At 35.7% G+C, this 27359-nt stretch overlaps 1 protein-coding gene across 2 annotated transcripts in view; it reads left to right on the top strand.

Annotated features, from left to right (window-relative positions):
• LOC142338315 (prostatic acid phosphatase-like) overlaps positions 1 to 27359 on the top strand; it is a 56274-nt gene that overhangs the window by 3160 nt on the left and 25755 nt on the right. For both annotated transcript variants that reach the window (XR_012758969.1, XM_075388007.1), the window contains exons 2-7: positions 1693 to 1872; positions 2128 to 2280; positions 4904 to 5098; positions 25128 to 25257; positions 25581 to 25666; positions 25903 to 26012. Coding sequence is in view for 1 of the 2 variants with exons in the window: in XM_075388007.1 (XP_075244122.1) it covers positions 1693 to 1872; positions 2128 to 2280; positions 4904 to 5098; positions 25128 to 25257; positions 25581 to 25666; positions 25903 to 26012 (854 nt within the window). In the remaining variant the exon portion in view is untranslated. The remainder of the gene's footprint in view (positions 1 to 1692; positions 1873 to 2127; positions 2281 to 4903; positions 5099 to 25127; positions 25258 to 25580; positions 25667 to 25902; positions 26013 to 27359) is intronic.

The following is a 27359-nucleotide window of genomic DNA, read 5'->3' as shown; positions in this document are numbered from 1 at the left end:
TTTTAAAAACGTCGCTTCAAGAAACGTATCAGCGTCCTTACATTCGTTTTTTGCTCCCAATACTGTTGGATGAAGAGTTTCGTTTAACTTGGCTAGACATAATTTTTTTTTCGGTTGGTAATTTTTACCATTAGCACTTGCACGGTGTTTATTGGTCTGATGGCTATGAGCCTCTTCCTTGAGCACGTAGAAACAGCAGGAACTGCCCTGAGCATACAAGAACGGGATTGGCACGAAATCTTGGAGGTCAGATTTTGTTTCGTCGTCCGTTCAGATCTTCGTATCTCTTTCTGCTATCGGGGATAGGGGTAGCAAAACAGCGTGCGGCTACGTGCCCTTAGCGTCTCTGCATTGGTTCTGGTAAACTTGAGGAGTCTAGAGGACACTCAAGGCGGGATTACATCAGGAACCCACGAATACCTCTGAAGCCCTGGCACAGACAAGTTGCGGGTTTGCGATAGCTCCAATTTCTTTCGGCCAGACTGTAGATGGGTCATTGACCTGCGCTACTCTACCTTCCTATCCCGCAACCGCCTGACTACCTCTCAAGCGTTTATTGCCGCAGGCGTCAAGTCCTCGATTTTTTTCGATTTTGCTTCGTTTTCGCCAGAAAATTATTAAGCTTTGCGAATAGTCAATGGATTAAATACAATGTTTCAATGTAGTCTGTGTCAGCAGTAGTCTTATGGGTTGGTTTGTTTCAACATATATGTCCTGGCTTATCAAGTGTCAGTTGAGCGTTCAAGGTATTCTGCGGCCACTAGTCGAGCGACAACACTTTAAGAGGTGATTTCCTTCAACTCAGATTCAAGTTGAGCTGATCTGGGCTTTAACAACTGAAAACATATGAGCGGAATATGATGATGCTGCAGGTCTTATTATTAAAAATTGAAGTCCTGATCTTTTTGGTGGTGATTTTGTTCAAATTTTTGCGCGTCTCTTAGTTTTTTAAAGTTGCGTGTAATTTTAAGTTGCCTGTACGTCTCAGTATCAGGGTTTTTTTCCAACTGTTGAAAAAAATTATTTTCTGCTTTTCGGATATAATTTCTCTGAGCTATTTTGTCAGTCATTGTTGTTTTTTTTGTGGTATTGTTTTCAATGTGAGTACATGCCCAATAACTTTTTAAGAACTTCGCTTCAAGAAACGCATCAGCGTCCTTACTTTCGTTTTTGCTCCCAATACTGTTGGATGAAGAGTTTCGTTTAACTTGGCTAGACATAATTTTCTTTTTCTTTTGGTAATTTTTACCATTAGCACTTGCACGGTGTTTATTGATCTGATGGCTATGAGCCTCTTCCTTGAGCATCCAGAAGCAGCAGGAACTGCCTTGAGCATGCAAGAACGGGATTGGCACGAAATCTTGGAGGTCAGATTTTGTTTCGTCGTCCGTTCAGATCTTCGTATCTCTTTCTGCTATCGGGGATAGGGGTAGCAAAACAGCGTGCGGCTACGTGCCCTTAGCGTCTCTGCATCGAGTCTGGTAAAACAACAGGCTACATGACACTCGCGGCGGGCACATTCCAGAAACTCACTGATACCTGCGATCCTTTGACTTTTCTGGCTTTCTCTTATTTGTTTTTGGGTCCATCCAATTCATCCGTATTTCTTTTCGTACAAAATGATCCAAGAATGCGAATGAGCAGAGTGGGAGAATAATGTGCAAACGCGCCTTACGGAGTCTCTTTTTATAGGTATGTCGTCATGGCGATAGAGCTCCAATATTTTTGTACCCGAACTATGAGCACTCCGATAAGTGGCCCATGGGTCTGGGTCGATTGACTGAAAAGGGAATTCAACAATGCTACAACAATGGACTCATGTACAGAGAACACTATAAAGACTTGTTTGGTGAACACTACAATTCAGAAAAAGTAAGTTGAATCTTCCGTTCAAACGATGTTACGAGTTGCTGCTGAAGCATTCGACAATTGCGTGCTACAGAGCATCAAAAATTAATTTTAGAATTTTAAATTTAGAAATAGTTGAATTGTTTGATTTGATTTTTTCCAGTGATAAATGGACAAAAGACGTTATATTGTTAAACCAATATGCGAAGATGGTAGAAAAGCTGATGAATTGTTCTTTAGAGATACTATTGTAATGTTATTCTTCACGTTCTGGTTTAGGTTAGAATTCAGAGTTCTTACATCGACAGAACGATCGTCAGTGGACAATCTTTTGCAGCCGGATTCTTCCTCAACTCGGATTATCTACCAAACTTAGACAGCAGGACATTCATGCCTTACCCTGTTCATCAAATATCAGAAGACATAGACTATGTAAGTGGACAATTTGATATTCACTCACAATTACTTGTTGGGCGAGGCGCGGATCGAACGTTTGATCCGATTTTCCATTTGAAACGGATCCTTTGACGTTATTATGTTTAAAATGGCAATTGCTCAGCATGTACGTGGATAATGTTTGTTTTTATGGTCGATAATTGGAGTCATCGTTGTGTTGGTAAAGAAAGATTTACGTAGAAGCACGTTATTTCTATTGGGGTCTTTAAAAATAAATTTTACATATATAGGCAGGGGATATAATAAGTTGATAACGTAAATTTTAAAGTTGGAATGAAATCAAACAATAGACTACAACTCGAAGTCAACTAAATCCGTATTCAATCAATTAGATCAATCAATTAGATCAAGTAGCGTAATGTACAAGCATCATCCAGAATTAGGTCTCAAATTGTATTTTGCTTGTCGGTTTCGATGCTTAACGATTGAGAAACCACACTTGGTGCAATATGCGAAGTTAAGAATCTTGAATCTGTTACATCAAATCCGCAAAAGTTTAGACCCGTTATCAAAACTGAGCTCAATCATTGAGTCTCCTTTTGGGGAGATTTTTTGAATTGTTGATAAGTTCAATACGCAGCATTGGTAATGTATGTTAGCACATAATGATCCAAACCATCCAGAAAAGACATAGAAAAAAATTCCCAGAAGTGTACCCTGAATAATACATTCAACATAGTTGTTCGCCCGGTTGTCTTTTTCAATTAGATAGCTTAAGTTTTGAAACATTCTGAAATAAAAGTTTCGTTTTTCACCCAAAAGGCGCGTTTGAGAACTTATACCTCTTTGATGGACTTGAAGAAATTTCAAGTGTTTCAGTTGATAATAATTAGCATTCTTTTTTGATGTACAAATTAAAAGATCTATGAAATGTTTTTGGATTTGGAGAAATTATGGAAACGGCAACTTAGTGGAAATTTTTTCATGGATGTGATACTATGCTCCAAGGATTCTGAAAGCCTTTGCAAAATAAGATAAATTAAAGCCAGGAGTGTATTCTTGTTCTTTGAGATATACATTTTTTTGTATGAGAAAAACGATAAAAGTTGGGGAATTGTCGGTAGTGTTTTAGCATCAAATTATCAGAACAGAAAAATCGTAATTGGTAAGGATTCTTTTTTCGAGAACCAAGAAAAAATGTGAAAACTGACTTCAGTAGTTGATTACGATTTTCATTCGACTCTTTAAAGTGCTTGTTTTGACTTTTGAGCTTTTAAATTGCTCTTGAACGAGGTTCATAGCAATTATTGTAAACGTGTGTGTGTCTTTTTTATGCAAAATTATCGCTTGACAATTTTGACTTTTCGAGTGACTTTTACGCCCTTGACATTTTGCGTTTCGCGTGATCTAAATTTCTCTCTCAATCACAATTTCAAGCAGCTGAATTCAATTGGAGGCAATTTAATACTATAAGTCAACTGAAAAATGCGCCTAAACTGGTGCCATTTTTCACTTTAAATCTTAGTAGTGGTATATGTTAACCTCTAATATGGATATTTGAAGCCCACTATTGATTTTCTTAGTCTCATTTAGACCCCCCCCCCCCGACTGAAGCAGGCTGCAATTGATTAGAGCTCCCACTAGTCGTTCGAGAGCAATTCTTCCGACATTTAGTCGGTTATGTTTTCTCATTTTTTTTTACCTCGTGAAAAGCTCTTTTGCGGGTATTAAAACCTGTATTTTTTGTCATTTTTATTTACCTCATGAAAAAGCTCTTTTTATAAAAAGGTGTACCCAAATTTCGAAACAGATCAGCCAAATAACGTATAATTTGAAATGAGGCGTTCTTAAGGCGCGAAAGGCAACAAAACCGAGAAACTTCGATTAATTCTGGCCTGAATTTTTCGAAGAGTTTTATAGTCTGGCCATTGTTTTTCCAGAATTGTTTATAGGTTCAGGTGTTTTTCCCCGTTCTCCGCTTCTTCCTCCCCACAAAAAATAACGAAAGACTAAAACTGATTTACTAAGAAAAGCTTAAGCTCATAATTTCTGACTTTTTTCTCATGCTGAAAGTGCTCATAAACAGCAGTTGATCAGCAGAGCAATCTAAAATGTACGGTAAACAAAATCAAACATATAAATGGGATAACTCTGTAAATTCCGGTTTTAGATACCTTGTGTTTGGAATTGGTTCTAATTCGTCTCAGTTACCAGGTTTAATGTTTTTGCTATGGATACCAATCCCTGTATCCTCTCATTAAGAAACAGGGGTGTCTAACTAAAAAGTTTGTATAATCAATTTTTTCGGCTTTGTGAAATCCAGAGGTGTTATGTGAATTAGTCGTGGCAATTTTCCGGCAATCTATCGAGTATGGTCATATTTTAAGTTGAAAAAGCGAAAAAGGTGAACTGTTTTGATAGTTTTAAATATAAATATCTCCCCGAGAAGTGTAAATGTCTCTTCAACGGTCGACTCTGTTTTTAATGGCTTTTCAATGATACCACAGATATCGATCAACTAAAATTGGCGTATGAAAGAAAGTAGGGCTTTTGCAATAATTGGAGGGTTTGAGGAATAATTTCTCTCGTGGTTCAGTTATGACGTAAAATATAAACAGCTTTGTTCAAACAAACTAAGATTTATTATGCCATATTTTAGTACCTGGCTGGTGGAAGGAAACTGTGCCCGAAACTACAGACTGCCTTATCAAACTATCAACAGTCGCGCGAGTTCTCACTGTTCGTGGCGGAGAACGAGGAAACTATCAATCACATATGTGACAAAGCCGGATTCCCATTAGACAGATGGTCACTATCTTGTATAAGACATTTAGCAGATACCAACACTTGCGACGTTAGCTATCACTTTTGCAATTATTTTTTAAAAACCTGCTTGAAAAATGCCTAGAAACTGTTTTTTGGAGGCAAATTTTCAAAGTATTTCATTTGTGCTTTTCACGCTTATCATGACAATATCAGCAAATTGACCCTATTTAGTATACAAAAAATACTGAATTGAAGTAATCGATCGAGATGGATTTTTGATGGAAATAACTTCCAAATTGCTTCCATGATTTTCACACGTGTGCCTTTATAAATATATTCAGAATTTTTGATTCAGAAATTTTCAGTTAGAATTTTTCAGATACAGATCTTCTGAGGCCGAATGACATTTTATTTAACGTCAGCACGGTAAAAAAAATTTTTGCATTGACAAGACTTTTGTACTCGAATGACTTTATTCGTGTGAATATAAAGCTAACGTAACCTGAAGAATGCGTTCCGTATAATGAGCTTTAGGTGGAAAGGTCGCAGGGAGTTCGACTGTTTAATCATTTGAACGAAGTTTGAAGCAATTATTGTAAACCTGTCTTTTTTATCAATGGCCGCAAAGCGATAGCTGAGGCTATTAATGGCCTTCTCTTGGTGTTAATGACTCGAAGAGGAGTACTGGTCTTAGGTTTTTTAGCCGGAAGTACTACAGACGGCGTTTTGACCTAAAAGCAAAAATGTGTAAAGTTGCCGTGTTAACCTAATTTTTCTGAGCGAGAAAATTTCGAAAAGTCATGCTTTTTTGAACATTTTGAAGTTTTTCGAAGAATTTAATCTGCCTTATGCTTTAACGATTTGTCTTTTAGGCTGCATTGTTGATTGCGGACTTCTATCTTTATGAGAAAAGTATCATGAACTGTTTGATGAGTTTTTAGCCATATATATTTTTTTGAGATATCAATATTTGTCCATCTTTAGAGTTTTGGTCCTTTTTCAAAGTTACCAATTGTTTTTAATGTGAAATTTCTCAGTATCAAGATCTTAGTGATTGTTTTCTGTCATAATTATGTATGTATTAAATTTCGCTTTTTTTTACTGAAATGTGTCGTAATTTTTATTTTATGGTGACTTTAACGTGCTCCAAAGATGGCATTACATCAGCGATGTCTTGGTGACAGCGATGTAAATGTTACCATTTTCAAAATAAAATATGGCGAGGTACAGAGTTAATGTTTCAGTCAAAAGGTTATGGTTTTCTATGTGAAATTCCGAAGCTTTGAATCGCTTCCGGAATTCATCTGGTTGTTTTTTCATATCGTCGTCAAGATTTTTGTTACGACCACTTGACGTTACAACCAATTCAACTCTGCTGTTTCATTCGTTCATGCAATTTCAACTGAATTGCGTTCGTGACGTCATATTTCAACCCTATCGGGGGAATTTTGTGGTCAATCGCGTGATTGTTTGTGGTCAGACGTGACTTACTTCAATCTTTAAAACAATTAGGGCAGCTAATAGAAGCAACAATAAGTTATACAAATTCTTATTCCAAATCCCACGTCTCAGCTTTTATTATTGTGAAATTTCCTTTTGCTCTGCTTCTTCTACTATCTTTTCGAGACTCCGATGTACGAAGCTATCGCAGTTATTTTCTGGCAATCTAACAGCTATATTGTAAATTTTTTTTACTCAACCATTTTCTTCTAGAACATAGGAGTCGAAATTGGAGAAGTGATTTTGGTGTCGCCGAAATAGGAAAAGGAGCGAAAAAGCGAGTAGTTTTGCGGTGTGAAATTTATTAGCTCCAGTTTTAAAGAAGAGCAGAACTGTGTGTTTCAAAACAATTGCCCTCGTTTTTCCTATGCATTCATAGTATAATTTAGGTATAGTTTTTCTTCAATCCTTGATATTTCTTTGCATTAAATTTTTAATTGCTCTTGAACGCAGATTATAGCAATTATTGTAAACGTGTGTGTCTTTTTTTATGCAAATTTTTCGCTTGACAATTTTGCGCTTTTCTTCTAGAACATTCTTTGACTTCTCGGGTGACTTTTTCACGCTTTCTTTCTTCATTTTTGAGTGATCTGTGGTCTATATTGCTCCGAAGTAGAGCTAACATAAAATTGGTTGAAGAATAGGAGAGGTAAGTGAGTTGTACCGCAGTGGTTAGTGATTGTAGCTGTGGACCGGGAGATCAGTGGTTCGAATCCCGGCGGGGGAAAGGTTTTTTGCACCCATAAAGAAAAATTCATCTAGGCTACAGCCACTGATGAAATTGCCTCGCCTGTCGTTCAAGAGCAATTCTTCCGACATTTGTCGGTTTATGTTTTCAAGCTCAACGTTTCCGATTTTTGATGTCAATGAGAAGTGAAGTTTGTGGTGATTTTAATCAAGCTGGAGTTGCAAAGAGCGAAAAAGCGGTTAAGTTTGAAGCTTGAGTTTTTTTAATTAAAGTACTCTTAAATTGAAGTGCGAAATTTGTTTTTGAGCAATTTTTTTGCTGGTTGAAGGCAATTTTTTTCACGTGCGGCAATTGACCATCCTTTTCTACTATTTTTTTCCTGATTTTCTCAACTAATGGTTTCACAAAGTCAAGCGTTCTAACAATGAATAGTTTATTCCAGTTAATGGTTTACATGACTTAGACACTGTTTGTTTTAGTAAAATAGTTTTTGAAAACAAATATGGTCCAAGTGGTGAAAAACATTAACTATGAACTTAAACCATTAATTACTCATTTATTCCTCATTATCAAACGGCGAGAGCTGTCAATAAGGACACTAAGTGATAAAACAGCAGAAATTAAAAATTGGCACGACTTCAAAAATCATTGATTTTCTTTGAAAAAAAGTTAACTACTTCGTTTGTGTTCTTAATTCGTTTTCAATATCAGCGATTTTTTTTTACTCGTGCCCAGTTTCGTAGTTTTTGTTGTTTTATCACATAGTCGCATTAATGACACTTCTCATTGTTTGCCAATCAGGCATAAATGAGTCTAATTTTTGGATCGACCTAATTATTTGTCTGTTGACTCAAGCTGAATAATGCGAGCTCTCATAGGTTACGAGTGAGGCCTATGTTAATCGAACTATTTGTTCATGTTCATAGCTAGTGCTTTCAAATTTGACACTAAAAAATGTTAACTAGTTGTTTTTGCCCATTTTATTGTTCATTTTGATTTGTCTAAACTTATTCTCATTAATGGCAAGTATCATTGGTTGCCAATCAATCATAAATTCGAATTATTGTTGTGATTTCATTGCCGTGGTTTTTATGGCTTTTAAAATTTTCATTAGTTGTTTAAACTAGTTGTTTTTGTCTATTTTATTGTTCATTTTGATTTGTCTAAACTTATTCTCATTAATGGCGAGTATCATCGGTTGCCAATCAATCATAAATTTGAATTATTGATGTGATTTCATTGCCGTGGTTTTTATGGCTTTTAAACTTTTCATTAGTTGTTTAAACTAGTTGTTTTGTCCATTTTATTGTTCATTTTGATTTGTCTAAACTTATTCTCATTAATGGCGAGTATCATCGGTTGCCAATCAATCATAAATTCGAATTGTTGATGTGATTTCATCGCCGTGGTTTTATGGCTTTTAAACTTTTCATTTTCATATTTCTGGATTTTGATTCTGTGAGGGAAAGCTGATGTTTGTTTTATGACTTGGAAAATTTGTATTTTATAGTGTGAGTAAGAATTTTAGCATGTAGTTTTGTGTTCTGTCTTGACGTCACTATTGTTCAAAGAAGATTTTTCTCTCTTTGCTGTTTTGGCTTTGTTTTGCTTTTTTTATTTCGACAAGTTTGTTCAATTGTGTACTCATTCTAAATACGCGTAGTGTCAATATGTAGCGTCCTTTTTCTCGTTTTTGGAAAAAAAATTCAATTCTTTGAAAGTTTTTTTGTTTCTTTTTTCTCACACAGGACTATATGCTTCTTTGGCTGTCTTAGTTTGCTGTCTAATTCAGGACTTGTCCTTCTATGTTTTTAAAATATCTTTTACCTTTCGATTATGTTTTTCGTTTCACTTGAAAGTCGCAACTTTTATTATTTTTATTTCTGACTTACCTCGCTTAACTGTTTCAACTGAAAGGAATTGAGAGTTCATTCAACAAAATTAAGTGAATACGTTCAAGATTAAAAGGCGAACGCAAAAGAATTGACATAAAGCTCGTTCACTAAGACTTAATGTTGAAAGCCCTAAATTATTGTATCAAGTTGTCCGTAGTGCATACTGCTAACTGGTATCATTAAGCTTTTCGCCCTCCTAATTAAAGGTTGATTTCACTATATTTATTCTATCTATTGAAGTTGATGACCAAATTTGAGGACTTGTCGCTACTTTAAAAAAATTAGACTGTCATTTTTCACGAACTGATTCAATCCATGATTCAATCGTTTGCCGCCTATATTTAAGATGAGCAAAAGCTCTCAGTCAAAGTTGGTATCAATTATATGGGCTCTGTGGTCTTTTTTATGCGATCGATGTTTTCGTCTGACGCTTTTAAATTTTGTCCTCAAAATCGGAATAGACAGGTAGTGCCCCGAGGGCATTAAGTGGCTGAGCAGCTCTCTTAGAGCCTTAAGCTTTATCTTTCTCAGCATGATTTTTAGTTTAGGTTCAAATAATGATAACCCGACTGCTCAGAGTTTAGCCGGAAACATAAAGATTTATCGTAAGCTTGTATTTTGCCGCCATTTTACAAAGTGAGAAACTTGTTGACTGAGTCAGATTGCTTTGTTTTTATTCAGTGTTTGTTACACTTTCACACTTGGTCGCGCGGTGAGAACTGATTTAATCTGTGCTGAAGGATGAGCCCTGCGTTATCTGTACCATGACCTTATTAGACGATACATCAAAAAATATCTGGTATTGTTTGAGAAGAAAACTTAGAAGAAATGAGAACAAAATGAAAAGTTACTTCTACATGCTTATAACGCTTGTATGCTAAACAACTCAACCAGTTAATGCCCCGACGATACCTGCTCGAATTTTGATAGCCTCCCGATGTCGCGCTCCAAACTCCGGTGGTTTTAGTCATATTATCAACTCTGGCCTTTGATCGCGCTTCAGAACTACCAAACAGTAACAAGCTGTATTATATTTGTAGAAAAGGAGACTATTATAAATAAAGTTGTATATTAAATTGGTAAATAAAGTTCAATTCGTCAAATGAAACTTTCAAATGAACTTTGAGCAAAGAATTTTTACCCCGCCGGCTTTTCAGATATGTAGCAGTAATATTTATGGTCCAGGATATTTCCAAACGTTTTGGTCAGTTTTTGACATTAAAAGAGTTTTGAGACTCGAATGAGCTCTCCATGTGCACGAATTTATTTCGAATTCCAAGTGCTCCTGGCGTACTGAGTTGAGCCTCTTTTAACTGCCCAGGTGTTTGAATTTATCTACATAGCGCAATAAAAGTTCAAAAAAACGCTGATGAACGACAACGGAAATTTTAAAATTGAGAAACAAACCGATCGTTGTAGTTTTCGTATTTCACGTTTACGTTTTATAAACAGAATCAGCAAGTGCATTTCTGAGTACATTAAGTGACAGTAATTCAAGTTGGGCTCAAAACCAATCGGGCTCTGTCATCGCTCTCAGGATTTTCTCATCATATTTTTAGTAGCAGCCGTCAACCTCTCAACGGCTATTGTATAAGCGCTCTTTTTATAGCTGCGAAGCTGTAATCTGAGTGGAGCTATATCGCGGTGCTCTTGGTTTTTTACTACAATTCAAAGAGTTTGAATTGTATTGGGGCGCTGTCTTTTTTTTCAAAGATCTGTTCAGACATTTTCAGGATTTTTGAAGTCAAATTGGAGTAGTGATTTTGGTCACGCCGAAATAGGAAGTGGAGCGAAAAAGCGAGTGGTTTTTAGGCGTGAAATTTTTTCGCTCTAAATTTTAAGTAGAGTGAGAAAAAGGTGTTTGAACAAAAATTCGCTTTCTTGCTAGTGGTTTTTTTTGTTCACATGCGGCAATTTCACTTTGATTTTTACTGTTTTTTCGATTTTTTGGATCGGATTTTTTTCTAAATGGTTTTCCCAATCCATTCATATTCCGTTCTTGGTCTAATTTTCTGTTTAGTCAATGAAAATTCTTTGAATTGTACGTCAGGACTTGTCCTGCTATGTTTTTTTGTTTCGTCGTCTGACGCTCTTTTTTCGTTTTACATTTGTTCACACAGCAAAGCTGAAAAGGTCAAATTTTCTGAATGACTTCTTCCTCTCGCTAACGGCGTTTGGGTGCGTGTCGTCATTTCTCACTCTCTTTAGCAAAAGTTTTTTGCGTGAATAGATTTTGATCACAAGTGACTTACCTCACTCAATTGAATGACTTTTGCACTTTTAAACTTAAGTTGAATTTGAATTTGTTTAAGGTCAAAGAAACTCATATGTGCAGTAAAGGTCCCTAATAAGAGGTTTATGCGGGATGAATTTTAACAAGCTTTATTAATTTAGCGCTGAATGTTTTTACCTAGCTTTCTGAGCGGCGTCGATTTTTTTTCAATTTGGATCTGTCTCTGTTTCTATGTCTATTATACGGCACGCGGGTCTATTATTTATCAGCTATTCCGGTAATCTGCCGGCTATGTTTTTCAATCCAAAGTAATTGGATTGTATTGGTGCGCTGTCTTTTTTTAAAGATCGGTTCACGCTAATGAGAAGTCAAATTAGAGTGGTTATTTTAGTCATGCTGAAGTAGTCAAGAAAACACGAGCAGGAGCAGGTTTGAAGCCTGATTTTTTATTTACCTTTAAAATGGAGAAAGAAATTGGTGATTGAACCATTTTTCTGTTTTTCGGATTCAATTTTTTTCTCGTGCGTCAATTTGACTACTGTATTCAGTGTTTCTTCTCTTGAGTGCCATTGATATGGTACATATGTTCTAATTACATCTATTTGAAATTGTTTGATTTCATCAACGAGCAGCTTTTGGTGATTTTGACATTATTTGTTATGAAAATAACGCCCTGAAAATTTTGCTTGATTTATGCGCCTTATTTAATATTTCTACGCTGTCTTGTCACAGAATCAATAGTAACAGGCCTCATTGCTTGCCCATCAGGTATAAATGAACCTAATTGAGGGTTCGAGATCATAACTATCGTAGCTTGTGCATTTCTAAGGGATGCAAATATTTGTTGTGCTTCTTGTTGTCTTATCATTTAATCTCAATAAACACCAGTCTCATAGATATATAATGGGATCAAGATACTTGACTTAATTTGTTCTTATCTTTTTGCTTATTCCTGTCTTATCGCTTAATCTCATTGGTGACAGGTCGCATCGATGCTAATGAGGGTTTACCTAATCGTTTGGTTAAATAAATTTTTAAGTCCGTAGCTGATGCTTTCTGTGACTTCTACACTAGGGTAATGAGGGAACGCGAGTTTGAGTTTTGCGAAATGTGTTGTATTTTTGTTGTAATCATTTATTCTCAATAATGAGGAGTTTCATCGGTTGCCTGAGTTCATGAGGAATATGTGAATCTAATCAGTTGCTTGACATCATAGCAATCGTTTTTATGATTTCAGAAAATAAAACTTAGTTTTTCTTGCATTTTCTGTTGTTTTTCTTTGTGTTATCGCCTAGTCTCAAGAATAACGGCTCTTATTGGCCTTCTAGTTCAACGTAAAATCGTCAATTTGTTGGTTTCAACTTTCAGCTTACGTTTTCCTTGAATGAGCTTTGTTCCTGTGACTAAAATTTGTCTTCATTAAAGGTCCAAAGCTGGCTTTCGTAGTTCCTCAATTGCTTAGAGCGGTGCAGCTGCTGGGAAGCTGAGTTGAGCAGCAAAGGGTGCGATTCGCGTTTTTCGTCATTTTTCGAGTTTTTATTGGACCAGTCTACAATTGAGGTTTGTCAAAGTTGATAAATGTCTGTCAGACATAATTACTTTTTATGAGCTATATGTTTTGGTACTGCAAACATAATCACGAAGAATAATACTCCGTATAGTGATACTACTTTTTTGAAGTTTGTCGTCATTTTTTAAGTTTTGCAGCCTCAGGTGTCATACAATCTCCTCTAGGGCTCGGTTATAGGTTTCTGTATAGTTTCTCGTGGCAATGACACTCTTTTCGACATTTTAATGTCTTGAATTTCAAGCAATTGTTTTTGCATATTTTTTCAATTCTCTAGAATTTTTGTTATTGTTAGAGTTTTTCCGGCCTCAATAGCCAGAAAAGCCTCTTTGGGTTCTCACAATAGGTTACTGCAAAGATTTTAATGGCAATGTAATTATTTTCAACATTTTTTGTCACGAATTTTTGCAATTTTTTTAAATAATTTTTGCAAGTTTTTAAGAGGTTTTCTTATGAGAATTCTTCTTGCTTCAGCGACCAGGTAACCTCCTCTAGGGTTCGAGTATGTGTTCTTGCATAGTTCGTAGGGGCTCTAAAATACTTTTCAACATCCTTATATAACAAAATTTTGGAATTTCTTAATAAAATAAGAATTTTTCACAAATTTTAAAATTGTCATGTACCTAGTTTGTCAATGGCTTGCATATGTGTTACTGGACAGATTCTAACTATATGTCATGTTTCTCGATATTTTCTATTTTTTTTGGACAATAAATTTCTTTCAAGGCTTGTGCTTTGGTTGATGTGTATGTTTAATTAGATCAAGTTTGGCCATCAGGGTAAAAGCTTCCAGAGTTTTGGCAATGATTGTAGCAGCAAAGGGTGCGATTAGCGTTTTTTCGTCATTTTTCGAGTTTTTGTTGGACCAGTCTAAAATTGAGGTTTGTCAAAGTTGATAAATGTCTGTCAGATATAAATACTTTTTATGAGCTAAATGTTTTGGTACTGCAAACATAATCACGAAGAATAATACTCCGTATAGTGATACTACTTTTTTGAAGTTTGTCGTCATTTTGTAAGTTTTGCAGCTTCAGGTGTCATAAAATCTCCTCTAGGGCTCGGTTATAGGTTTCTGTATAGTTTCTCGTGGCAATGACACTCTTTTCGACATTTTAATGTCTTGAATTTCAAGCAATTGTTTTTGCATATTTTTTCAATTCTCTAGAATTTTTGTTATTTTTAGAGTTTTTCCGGCCTCAATAGCCAGAAAAGCCTCTTTGGGTTCTCACAATAGGTTACTGCAAAGATTTTAATGGCAATGTAATTATTTTCAACTTTTTTTGTCACGAATTTTTGCATTTTTTTTTAATTTTTGCAAGTTTTTAAGAGACTTTCTTATGAGAATTCTTCTTGCGTCAGCGACCAGGTAACCTCCTCTATGGTTCGAGTATGTGTTCTTGCATAGTTCGTAGGGGCTCTAAAATACTTTTCAACATCCTTATATAACAAAATTTTGGATTTTCTTAATAAAATAAGAATTTTTCTCAAATTTTAAAATTGTCATGTACCTAGTTTGTCAATGGCTTGCATATGTGTTACTGGACAGATTCTAAGTGAATGTCATGTTTCTCGATATTTTCTATCTTTTTTGGACAATAAACTTCTTTCAAGGCTTGTGCTTGGGTTGATGTGTATGTTTAATTAGATCCAATTTGGCCATCAGGGTGAAAGCTTCCAGAGTTTTAGCAATGATTGTAGCAAACAACTTGAGATTGTTTTTTTTCGCTGGCATCGTTCAATTGATCTGCTCTTCGGGTACTGTAAATCTAAGTTTTTCATTCAATTTTTTGTATTGTGTTTCAGGACCTGTATTGCTATGTTTTTTTCTTTTGCTTTACTTTTTTTCGACGTGTTTATATAAATCACGACTTTCACATTTGACTCCTGACTTACCTCTTCTTACCTTTTCTGACCTCTTCGACTTACTTTTTCATCCGACCTGTTGCGGCTGCTCAAGAAACTCAAGTTGGGGTGTCTGGAGAAGGACTTGAGTAGGTCAGCTTGCTCTTTCTCTAACGTTTTGAGTTGACCACTCGCCTTCCAATCAGCTGTCTTCCAGTGTCTGTTGGGACTTTTGCTTGCCATCGTTGCTGGTTGTGTTTCGGTCGACCAGGTTGAACCGAAGATTCGTTGCTGTTCGTGTAACTGCTGTTGTTGTTCGGGTCGGCGGACCAAATGTTGCGGCTGCTCAAGAATCTCAGCGGAACCGATATAGCACAGCCTGGTTCTCGAGTTTTACGCAGGTCTGGTTCGTCACTGGGTTCGATTGACTAACGATCTCGCAGAAATAATTAATCGCTCGGACGTATTAAAGGACTGTAACTTTAATTTTGTTGATTGAAGTTAAGAAAATCCTTAGTGATAGTCTATGTTCAATCTCGTGCTGAAGATTGTAAGGCTTCAGTCAGTAGCCAGTATTGTTGCAAACTTCTCGTTAAGTAAGCTCAACTAACTTAGAACTCGCAAGATCTTAAGATCTAGCAAAACTTAGCAAAAAGACTAAAGTTGTTAAAGAATCAAATTTTAGTCTATCTGAGAGCCAACTGCTCTTGGTAACAGTTTCTAATGGTTCTAAATACAATACGGTTTGACTAATCAAACAATTGGGTTAAAGTTAATAATCAAATATTTTTCATTTATAACATCCTCGCTACTTGTTTCTGATTGGTTAATCAAGAAAATGATTTAGGTCATTGTTTACATAGTAAATGTCAAATTACTGCAACATTTACTTTTGTTGAGATAAGCACGGATGGTTATTACGTAGCTCTAAATGCCTCGAATGTACGGTATTTCACCTTTAATGATCATCTAAAAAATCATAAATAAACAACTCAAGAAATTTAACAATAAATAACAAAATATCGAAAAATGCCAATTTTGCACCATTTAAGTGCTAAGAGCCACACTTGTGGGTCTGATGGAATAACGTTCGTTGGGTCCATGAATAGTTTAGAGGTAACCCTAACCGTCTGCCATAACCTCGGGTTGCTCGGGTTTTGCCTTCCCAAAATCGGGGGGGTGCACAGATTTTCGGTCCCAACTTGTAAAATTTTTCATTTTTGACCATTTTTGAGTTTTGACAAATTCTAAGTTTTTTCAGTTTCAAAAGTTATTTCTTGCTGTCTGATGGCTTTTCTAGCTGATTTGAAGTGGCGCCAACACGACCCTTTTAACTTTTCTTCCTTAAAATACTTGATGAACAGGTTAATCATGAGACAATTTCATTGTGTGATGGGCGTTTCAGTTTGACCCCCCTTAGTCACCCCCACTTGCCTCGCCCCCCACCCAACACTCCCACCCCAATGCTAGCATTCCTAAGCCCCAGCTAGCTGGCTACTATTGAAGGCGACCGGTCGTTTGAGAGCAATTCGCTCGAGTTTAGTGGGTAATGTTTAGTGAATGCCGTGAATACGCAATTTAGTGAACGTGGTCAATGTCAAAAAAGCAAATCAAATGAAATGGGATAAACCGATAAAGCTCCGTCTTTAAGTAATGGTGCATTAGGTTATCAGAGTTCATTAGAGCGGTTTGTAGCATTTCTTTTGCTCTTTCCTCCGAACCTTGATTGTAAAAGATTTGAAAACCTTTAGTTTGAGATATTAGTGTGATAGTTACGTCATTGTTCTACAGGTTGGTTTTTAGTAGTTTTACAGTCAACTGTTGGTGATATAGCCTCATGGCTGCCTGGAGCTATGTTTTTAAAATCAAGAATTGGACTGTATTGGAGCTCTGTTTTTTGGCGTTTTCACACATTTTTCAATGACTTCGATCTTTCAAAACGGAATGAACAGTTGGGCCGCAGTGGGAATTAAGTGCCATTAGAGGTCCAAAGCTGGCTTTAGTAGTTCCTCAATTGATTAGAGCGGTAAAGCGGCTGGGAAGCTGAGTTGAGCAGCAACGGGTGCGATTGGCGGTTTTTCGTCATTTTCCAAGTTTTTCTGAGCAAGTCTAAATATAAGGTTTGTCAAAGTTGATAAATGTGTTTGTCAGTAAAATCTCCTCTAGGGATCGGTTATAGGTTTCTGTATAGTTTCTAGTGGCAATGACACGCTTTTTAGCATCTCAATGTCTTACTTGAATTTCAAGCAATTGTTTTTGCATATTTTTTCAATTCTCTAGGATTTTTGTTATTGTTTGAGTTTTTCCGGCCTCAATAGCCAGAAAAGCCTCTCTAGGTTCTCACAATAGCTTACTGCAAAGATTTTAGTGGCAATCTAATTATTTTCAACAATTTTTTTGTCACGAATTTTAGCAATTTTTTGATAAGCAATTTTTTGCAAGTTTTTAAAACGTTTTCTTTTGATAAATCTTTCTTGCTTCAGCGACCAGGTAACCTCCTCTATGGTTCGAGTATGTGTTCTTGCATAGTTTGTAGGGGCTAAGAAATAATTTTCAACATCTTTATATAACAAAATTTTGAAATTATTTGATAAAATATGAATTTTTTCAAATTTTAAAACTGTCTTGTTCCTAGTTTGTCAATCTTGAGCCAATGAAACTTTTAAAGGCTTGCATATATGTTACCGGACAGATTCTAAGTATATGTCATGTTTCTCGATACTTTGTATCTTTTTTGGACAATAAACTTCTTTCAAGGCTTGTGCTTGGGTTGATGTGTATGTTTAATTAGATCAAGTTTGGCCATCAGGGTAAAAGCTTCCAGAGTTTTAGCAATGATTGTAGCAAACAACTTGATATTGTTTTTTTTTCTTTTTCGCTGGCATCGTTCAATTGATCTGCTCTTCAGGTACAGTAGTTCTAAGTTTTTCATTCAAATCTTTGTATTGTGTTTCAGGACCTGTATTGCTATGTTTTTTTTGCTTTACTTTTTTTCGACGTGTTTATATAAATCACGACTTTCACGTTTGACTCCTGACTTACCTCTTCTTACCTTTTCTTACCTCTTCGACTTACTTTTTCATCCGACCCTTTTAACTTTTCGTCCTTAAAATACTTGATGAACAGGTTAATCATGAGACAATTTCATTGTGTGATGGGCGTTTCAGTTTGACCCCCCTTAGTCACCCCCACTTGCCTCCCCCCCCCCACCCAACACCCCCCCCCCCCAATGCTAGCATTCTTAAGCCCCAGCTAGCTGGCTACAATTGAAGGCGACCGGTCGTTTGAGAGCAATTCGCTCGAGTTTAGTGGGTTATGTTTAGTGAATGCAGTGAATACGCAATGTAGTGAACGCGGTCAATGTCAAAAGAGCAAAATCAAAAGAAATGCGATAAACCGATAAAGCCCCGTCATTAGGTCATAGTGCTTTAGGTTTTCAATGTTCATTAGAGCAATTTCTAGCATTTCTTTTGCTCTTTCCTCCGAGCCTTGATTGTAAAAGATTTGAAAACCTTTAGTTTGAGATATTAGTTTGATAGTTACGTCATTGTTCTACAGGTTGGTTTATAGTCGTTTTACAGTCAATTGTTGGTGATATAGCCTCATGGCTGCATAGAGCTTCATTTCGCGATGGGAACCCCATTTATGCAAATCAATGAAGTCTGTGAGTACTGAATATCCGTATTCTGATCAAACATTTATTAATCTGAATTTTGTAGTAGCGTTTTTGCGAAATGTCATTGAAAGCCTTTTCGAAATATAGGTTAAATGTTTGTGATCAAAATAATTTACCTCTGGGTTTAAATGGTGTGAAACCTATGCTGTAGACTGTTTTGTTTTGAAGCCAAATTGAGAAACATTTTTGGACGTAAAGCAGAAGCAACTAATAGGCCATTAATGACGAGTTTCAGTTCTGCCATCCTTTTAGACTGCTGTTTAATTGCTCTCAAATGGAGTTTGTAGCAATAATATTTGTCCTGTTCTTTTTCGCAATTCTTATACTACCCAAATTTTTGTAAATTTTTTGTCCTGAGAAGCGGGATCAACTGGTAAAGCCTTAGAGCATTAAGTCATCGAGCCATACTAGTCTCCAAGAGCCATGGTAGTCTAAGTATGCGATTCTTCGAATGTTCTGAGGAAACTCGAATTGAAGGGCGCCTTCCATACTCCCCAACTTCCTGGTTGAATGGTTTTGATGGGAATGTGTACTCTCTCGACATTCAAGAGATTTTTTGAGCCGGTTTAAAACAAAATTTGTTCGAAGTTGTCAATATATTGAAAGTGAAAGAATAATAGCCAAGAAAAAACCATAGCTGGCTCTTCTTTTCACCAGTGTTGTCTTGTTTACCACTGTATCGAGAGGAGTATAAGCATTACAGTTTTTTTAGGTGAACTTCAGGTTTGACTTCTTTCTTTTCGAACGTTGACTTCTATTTTAGAATGTCGACATCTGTTTTTAAACATTTGAATTTAACAGTAACTTAGTTTAATTTTGTGTATTAAAAGCTAAATAGGAGCTCTGAAAAGGGCAAAATATTTGCATGTTTAAGGAGCCTTCTCATGTTTGATACGAATTGAGCAGCATGGTTAATAGGACATATCGAGAGAGTCCAATGACATAAAAGGTTTTACAGAAAAATAGATGGGTGGGAATCGAACCCGAGGTAAAGGGATGTTAGCCAAGAGCAGTTATCACGGGGCTATGCTGTCTCGAAAATATGCTTGCCCGGCGAAAAAATTGCTTCCTGGTTAATGTGTTGTGTGTGTGTGTGCGTGTGTGTGTGTGTGTAAGTGGGTGCATGTGCGTGTTTGTGTATAGGGCGGCGTCCTTTTGCATTCGGGGACTCCTATGTGACGAACGCTGTTAACAAGTATTGCTACTGACAAAAAGGCATCTTGTATTCTGGAAAAATGGTTGATATTTGAATTTTCAAACCATCCGTCAATTTATAATTATATCGTTTGCTATCTTTCTTATACGGAGTCAAATACTTTTTGCAGCAGTTGAGAATTGTTCTGAGGCTTCCACGCTTCCACTGATAGCGCTGATATATTGACTGTTCGTTTTCGAATGAAAGTCGAAATCGCTCTTTCGAGCCATTCTTTACTAGTTACTAGTTTCAAGAATTAATTCGGTATCAGCCAGATTAAAAAACAAACTCGAAAAAAGTTTTTGAGCTAGACAAAATATATGAAAATATCTTAACAAGAATTTAGAGCACCAAATGCAATCTAATTACTGGTTTGTGGAAAAAGCAAGAGCGTGAAAGTAACCCAATGATGCTTTGGTTCAAATCTAAACTGATCGATTTCGTTTAATTGCTTTCAAATGCTCTTCTATTTTTCCAGAGAAAATAAAATCCCAATAATTTTTTACAGCTATGTTTTACTCAGCAATATTTTTAAGGATACAACTAATGTGCTCTGGAATAAATTTTTTGTAGTTTGTGTGGTAATATTGTCTTCTGAAAGACTGGGAGATTTTGACGCTTGCGTTTAATTGTACCTGCAGCCTTATCTTAGATTTATTAGATTGAGACTGAACATTACCGAAAGACGTTACTTTTTGATATTTTCTGGAAAATTTTTTCTCGATGTTAAGATTTGCAATATTTAAGGAGTTGAAGTGCTCCTTTGAGGAAGTGATTATATGTGGTCTGTGTGCTGTCCTTTTCAAAAATGAAATTCAAAAATCTATCACAGTTGTTTTTATCGGCATTATTTTTTGTCGGATACTACTGATGTCTTCCTGGAAAGTTTTTCTGGGTGGTATTTGGGTCACCCCTTCTCCTCTCATCCCCTGAGGTGTAACCCTTTTCCCGAGATCCCCACACCGTGCACGCCCCAATAATTGTTCCGACCCCTCTTGAGGGAGGGAGGAACTATATGCTCAAATGGGTTTTTTTGTTCAGTCAATTTTGGCCGATCGATATATCGTAGAGAGTTGAGACTGGTATCATTAGAAAGCTTGTCCAGCGTAGAATATGGTATTAAAAAATTTTTTTGATTTTCGTTTTTGACAGGGAGATATCGAGGTTTAAACTTTCAAGAAAATAAGTGAATTCCGTTGATTTCATTCACCTTTTTTCGGAACTTTTGACTAAAATTTCGCCAATTTTGATAAAAATTAATAAAATTTTTCAAGAAAATGTTGATTTTACGTTTAAAGACAAAATATATTGTCGGCTATTTTTATCGAATTTTTTTTGTCACAAATTCCGGCTAAATAGTTCACAAAGTTCAGACTTTTTCATCAAAAACGGCACGAAATAAGTTTCTTTAGTCCACTCTGATTAAATATGCAGAAAGTGCACACCCAAACACCACTAACACAATCTTTGTAGACTGAAAAGACTAATTCCACTTCAACTTGAGAGTGCTCTGTAAACAAAACTCTGCCGTTTTTTGCTAAATTTATTCGTTGATTATGAAGAACGCAGCATTTATTTTTGATTTTTTCACTAACAAAATATCTATATCAATGACATTCCAAAAATTAAATATTCCCAATGGACAGTCAGCATTAGCAGGACTAGTTCTGTACCAATCTTGGACCGTTACAATCCAAAAATAATTCGGCTTGTCGTCAGTCGGTTTTTTATTAAAAAATTGATCTTTTTTATGTTAATTGAATAACAGAACATTTCAAATCAAAGCTCAATAGTAATGGGTCCTATTGGCTTCCTAATTAGCTCAAAATTAATTCATCTAGTTGATTGCTTGAAATCTTATGGTCGTTTTGATTTTTAAATAAAGAATAGCTTATTGAAGTTTACCTCCATTTTTCTCTTAATTTGGTCAACTTGTAGCTTAGTGTCAGCAATCAAAGAGTCCTCCTTCTTTCTGCTGAATTCAAATTTAGTTTTATTGCGGTTTTACGCCTTAAGTTATAGTGTTCTGGCTTTGATACTACTAGATTTCACAATTTTTTAAAAAATTTTTTGGTATTTGCTCATTTTTCAATGTTTTCTAGTTTTGCCAAATTATCACGTTATTGTCAGTTCATATATCACATTTTTCGCGTTCAAAATAACGCACAATTGATAATATTCAAATCCTTAAAGATATAGATTGTGGTTCTTTACCGCTTCGACAGTACTTTCTGGAAGAATTTAATAGATTTTTTAATTTTGTCTTTAACTGTCGTTTTTACTTTGTCTCTTGTTTAATTTCATCAAAAACGACCATAAGCTTTTTCATCAAAAGCGGCACGAAATAGGTTTCTTTAGTCCACTCTGATTAAACCTGCAGGAAGTGCACACCCAAACACCACTAACACAATCTTTGTAGACTGAAAAGGGGACTAATTCCACTTCAACTTGAGAGTGCTCTGTAAACAAAACTTTGCCGTTTTTTGCTAACTTTATTCGTTGATTATCAAAAACGCAGCATTTATTTTTGTTTTTTAACTAACAAAATATCTATATCAATGACATTCCAAAAATTAAATATTCCCAATGGACAGTCAGCATTAGCAGGACTAGTTCAGTACCAATCTTGGACCGTTACAATCCAAAAATAATTGGGATTGTCGTCAGTCTGTTTTTTGTTAAAAAAAATCGATCTTTTTTATTTTTGTTAAATAACAGAACATTTCAAATCAAAGCTCAATAGTTATAGGTCCTATTGGCTTCCTAATCAGCTCAAAATGAATTTATCTAGTTGATTGCTTGAAAGCTTATCGTCGTTTTCACTTTCAAATTATTTGATTTTTAAATAAAGAATGGCTTATTGAAATTTGCCTCCATTTTTCTCTTAATTTGGTTAACTTGTAACTTAGTCTCAGCAATCAAAGAGTCCTCCTTCTTTCTGCTGAATTCAAATTTAGTTTTATTGCGGCCTTACGCCTTAAGTTATGGTGTTCTGGCTTTGATACTACTAGATTTCACAATTTTTTTTAATTTTTTGATATTTGCTCATTTTTCATGTTTTCTAGTTTTGCCAAATTATCACGTTATTGTCAGTTCATATATCACATTTTTCGCGTTCAAAATAACGCACAATTGATAATATTTAAATCCTTAATGATATTGATTGTGGTTCTTTAACGCTTCGACAGTACTTTCTGGAAGAATTTAATTGAATTTTTTAATTTTTGTCTTTAACTGTCGTTTTTACTTTGTCTCTTTAGTCGTGTATAATTTCCTGTGCAATGACCCGGTTTGATTGGGTTTTCCTGGAAGAGTAGATGAATCGATGTTCTGATATTAGAAGATAGATAATGGCTTTCATGACTTTGAAAACAATTGTTTTCCAAAATGAAAAAAAAAAACATTTCAACTTCGCAATTTTGTTCCTTTTATTGTCTGTTTGTCACCTGGTCTCGTCAATTAAAGCTTAAAGATGACATTATTTTTGTCAAGGGAGTTTTTGTCAAGCTTCGACACGGGTTTTTCACAAAAGAAAGTAAATTAATTTTTGGTTTTTGTCATATTTAACGTTCTTTTTGTAGACGTAAGACTTGTTCTGAATAGTTGTAGATCTCTAGGGCTTCCTTTGGAAGGAAAAACGAACCTTTTCATTTTTTTCATTTTGTAATTAATGGCTTTCATGTGTTTGGAAATAATTTTTTTTCGAGAAAAACAATTATTACATAATCTTGCTTTTTTCTTTTTGGTCTAATTGTTACCTGCTTTCATTAATGAGAGGTCACATAATACATTTCAAGGGAAGGTGTCAAAAGGGATTGGTGTCACAAATTTTCATGTTTTAAGAGAATTCGTTATGGCTTTACTGGCTTTCACACGAGTTTTTCACAAAAAAAAGTAAATGAAGTTTGATTTTTGTCATATTTGACGTTCTTTTTGTAGACGTAAGAAATATTCTGGATAATTGCAGGTCTCAAGGGCTTCCTTTGGAAGAATGGACGAACCTATTCAAATTTTTCATTTTGTAATTAATGGCTTTTATGTCTTTGTAAATAAATTTTTTTCGAAAAAAACAAGTATTACATAATTTTGCATTTTTTTTGTCCAATTATTGCTTGTTTTCTTTAATGAGTGGCCACATAATACATTATAGGTGTTCGACGAATGTGCAATCGAACATATTTTGGGTGCCAAAGTTTGGCTTTACATTTTGGGTGCCAAAGTTTGGCTTTACGGCTTCCAAAGCATTTTCTGGCAAGTTTTAATTAATTTTTAGTTTGTTGTCTATTTGTTGTTCTTTTTCTAACTGCATAAAAAATTGAATGCGAAGAGTTCTTAATTCTCTTCTATAGAAGCATCGGTCATTGTAAACCTATGGGTTATTTTAGTTGATTTTTAATGGTTTTGATTACTTTGAAATTAATTGTTTTTTTTAAATTCAGCGAATTTTCGAAAGTTTCTGTTCTTTTTTGTCTAATTGTTACCAAGCTTTATTATGAACGGGTGAATAAGCATTTTTTTCTGGTGTATTACAAGTTATTTTATTTCTTTCAGTTTTATATGACGCTATTTTGACTTTGTTATAAAGTTTTATTTTTTAAAACGGACAAAAATTTTTTGATGTAATTAATGTTTGTTGTTGTTGTTGTTGTTGTTGTTGTTGTTGTTGTTGTTGTTGTTGTTGTTGTTGTTGTTGTTGTTGTTGTTGTTGTTGTTGTTGTTGTTGATGTTGTTGTTGTTGTTGTTGTTGTTGTTGTTGTTGTTGTTGTTGTTGTTGTTGTTGTTGTTGTTGTTGTTGTTGTTGTTGTTGTTGTTGTTGTTGTTGTTGTTGTTGTTGTTGTTGTTGTTGTTGTTGTTGTTGTTGTTGTTGTTGTTGTTGTTGTTGTTGTTGTTGTTGTTGTTGTTGTTGTTGTTGTTGTTGTTGTTGTTGTTGTTGTTGTTGTTGTTGTTGTTGTTGTTGTTGTTGTTGTTGTTGTTGTTGTTGTTGTTGTTGTTGTTGTTGTTGTTGTTGTTGTTGTTGTTGTTGTTGTTGTTGTTGTTGTTGTTGTTGTTGTTGTTGTTGTTGTTGTTGTTGTTGTTGTTGTTGTTGTTGTTGTTGTTGTTGTTGTTGTTGTTGTTGTTGTTGTTGTTGTTGTTGTTGTTGTTGTTGTTGTTGTTGTTGTTGTTGTTTAGTTTTGCCGTTCGTCTTCGCTCGCTTTCTTAATATCGGCATATCTCATCAATCTAATGCATCATATTTACTCCACTGAGTTATTTGCTTTAGAGGCTATCTTTTCGTTCATACACCAGTTTTTTTTTGAAAAATACTTGAATTTTTTATGTTTTTCCATCTGTTCCTCATTTGGTAGACAATTATGCCAAAATTGTGGATGAGCGGGGTCGGAACCTTATGTGCAATCGCACATTACCGAGCCGCCTTATTGCATTTCTAAGCCCCAGCTGGTTACTACCAAAGCCAACCGCTCGCCGGTCGTTTGAGAGCAATTAGTTCGACGTTAGTTGTTTATGTTTCTTTTTTTCTTAGGAAGCCCATGGGCTGAGTTTGCCTGATTGGATGGACGAAACAGTTCAAGAGCAGGTCTCCAACATGACGGAATTTGAGAGGAAATTGGCATTGTCTCAACAAGAAGTGCAACGATTCCAAGTCGGAGGAGGTAAGAATTTGAATATCCGGATCAGTTATTCTGGTACTCAAATTTCTTTTATAATCCTACAAAGATGATCCTACCTAATAGTAATGGAGCTTTACTGTGTAGAGTATGCAAAGATACCGATTCTGTCTTTTGTGTAATTATTGAACGCCCTCTTATTGTTATGCTTTAATTGTATGTCTTCCTATTCTATACAAAGCGTGAGTTCAATCTTATACAAATCATCATGAGCGCATTGCTAATATCGGCTCCTGAATACAAATGTTAATGAGTGAATAGGAATAATTTGCTGCTGGTAAATTGCTGAAAAGATTGGTTTGTTTCAGGAGCCTTCATCAACTTGATTTTGGATAACATGAGGTCATTTGTGAACGGATCCCTGAACACGACAATATTTGATCTTATTTACGCTGTAAGTTGCATCCGGTAATTTCGCTCAAATTAAAAATTTGATGACAGCTTCAGAAGGGAAAGCAAAGTTTTCAAAGTGAAGCATGACTTATGTACCCCACAGCATATAATGGGAGCTAAAATGAGAGTATGTTCACGGAGAACTTAAAATTACAGATTCATTCGGTAGGTGCTATATAGTACAGGCAAAGCTTTGATTGTTGTTACCCAAGGAATTTCATTGTTTTTTTTTTGCAGCACGACACGACCCTCCTCGGTTTTCTGGCCAATATGAAGTATGAGCATATTCAGAAAAACCCAGAATACACTAGCTGTATTAATATGGAACTGCATTTCAAAGATGGAGAGTAAGTACAATTGAGGTTTATTAATTGCTCTCAAACGAAGTTTGTTAATTGCTCTCAAACGAAGTTTGTAGCAATTATATTAGTCCTGTTGGTCTTTTTTTATGCGATTTTTCGCTTGACCGATTTTTCGTCTGACGCTTTTGACTTTTCGTCCTCAAAAACGGGATAAACAGGTAGCGCCCAGCGGGCATTAAGTGCTCTTAGAGCCTTTCAGCTCTGTTTCAGCTCAAACTGTTTTGGAGACTTATACTTATGGTGTGAAGGGCGGTTCTGAGAGGTTGAGAACCCCAACCCCCCCCCCCCCCCCCCCGTTGACCCCCATCCCCACCGCGCTGTTGCCCCCCCCAACCCAGTGTTGCCCCCATCAGCCCCCAGTGCACTCCCCCCGTGGCCAGCTACTGACGAAGCCAACCGCCGTCGTTTGAGAGCAATTCGCCCGACGTTAGTCGGTTATGTTTAAATCTTGTTGCGATAACAACTTTCTTACAAAAGTTTGTTACCGCCCGATATATCAGGGCAGTAACAGTGATGTTAAACAGTCCGATCTTAAACAGTTATGTAACTGGGCTTCGGGATAGATTACGAAGTTCTGTCACTCTTTTCTCACAACTGATGGTATATGAAGAGTGGTTAGAAAGGAGTGGCGGAACTTCAAAGTCCGTCAAAAAGTGGTCGCGTAAGTTTTGCAACATATCACAACGAGAGTTGATTAGAAACATTACCACTCGATTGTTATTAATAGCAGCCCTCATCTTCTCAGCCGGTTATTAAAGCGCTTCTGACTTTTCATTAATTCAAGGAATTTGAATTTGTATTTTCTTTTTTACGACTCAAAGGGGAGTATTGGTGGAGCGTCTTTGTTATTTTGACCTATAATTTTTGGAGTGTTTTTAAAACAGGATGTAGAAGTCAATACCGTAGGGAAAACTGTTTAGGTCAAAGGGTTGAACTAATTGAAGAGCAGAGAGAAGAGAGAGTCGTTCTTGGAGTCGTTCTTCGACAGATAGCGAGATTTAGGTGTGAAAAATTTATGCTGCGCGTGCAAAATTTTTTGATCACGTACGGCCTTTCAAGGCTGTTTTTTTAGTTTTAGCAACAATTTTTTCAAAGTTTTTTCGATTTACTATCTACACTAGAAATAGTGCGTTGGTAAGCTTTTTTGAAGCAAATGTTACACTTTTAAGACTTAATTTTTGAGTTATTTTTTACCATTTTATTTTGTTTTAGGTTTTTTAAACAGTTTTGAACTCTTTTGACTTTCTTTGGCGTTTGTGCAGTTGTTTGGTTGGAATTATTTGTATTAGCAATTTATGTGGCTTGGCTATTTCTCTGTTTTGTTTTACTATT

This window comes from Convolutriloba macropyga, chromosome 4 (assembly GCF_964194025.1).
Source record: "Convolutriloba macropyga chromosome 4, txConMacr16.3, whole genome shotgun sequence".
Classification (NCBI taxonomy): domain Eukaryota; kingdom Metazoa; phylum Xenacoelomorpha; order Acoela; family Convolutidae; genus Convolutriloba; species Convolutriloba macropyga.
Note: the sequence above shows the minus strand (reverse complement) of the source record. Positions and strands in the feature narration are given on the sequence as shown.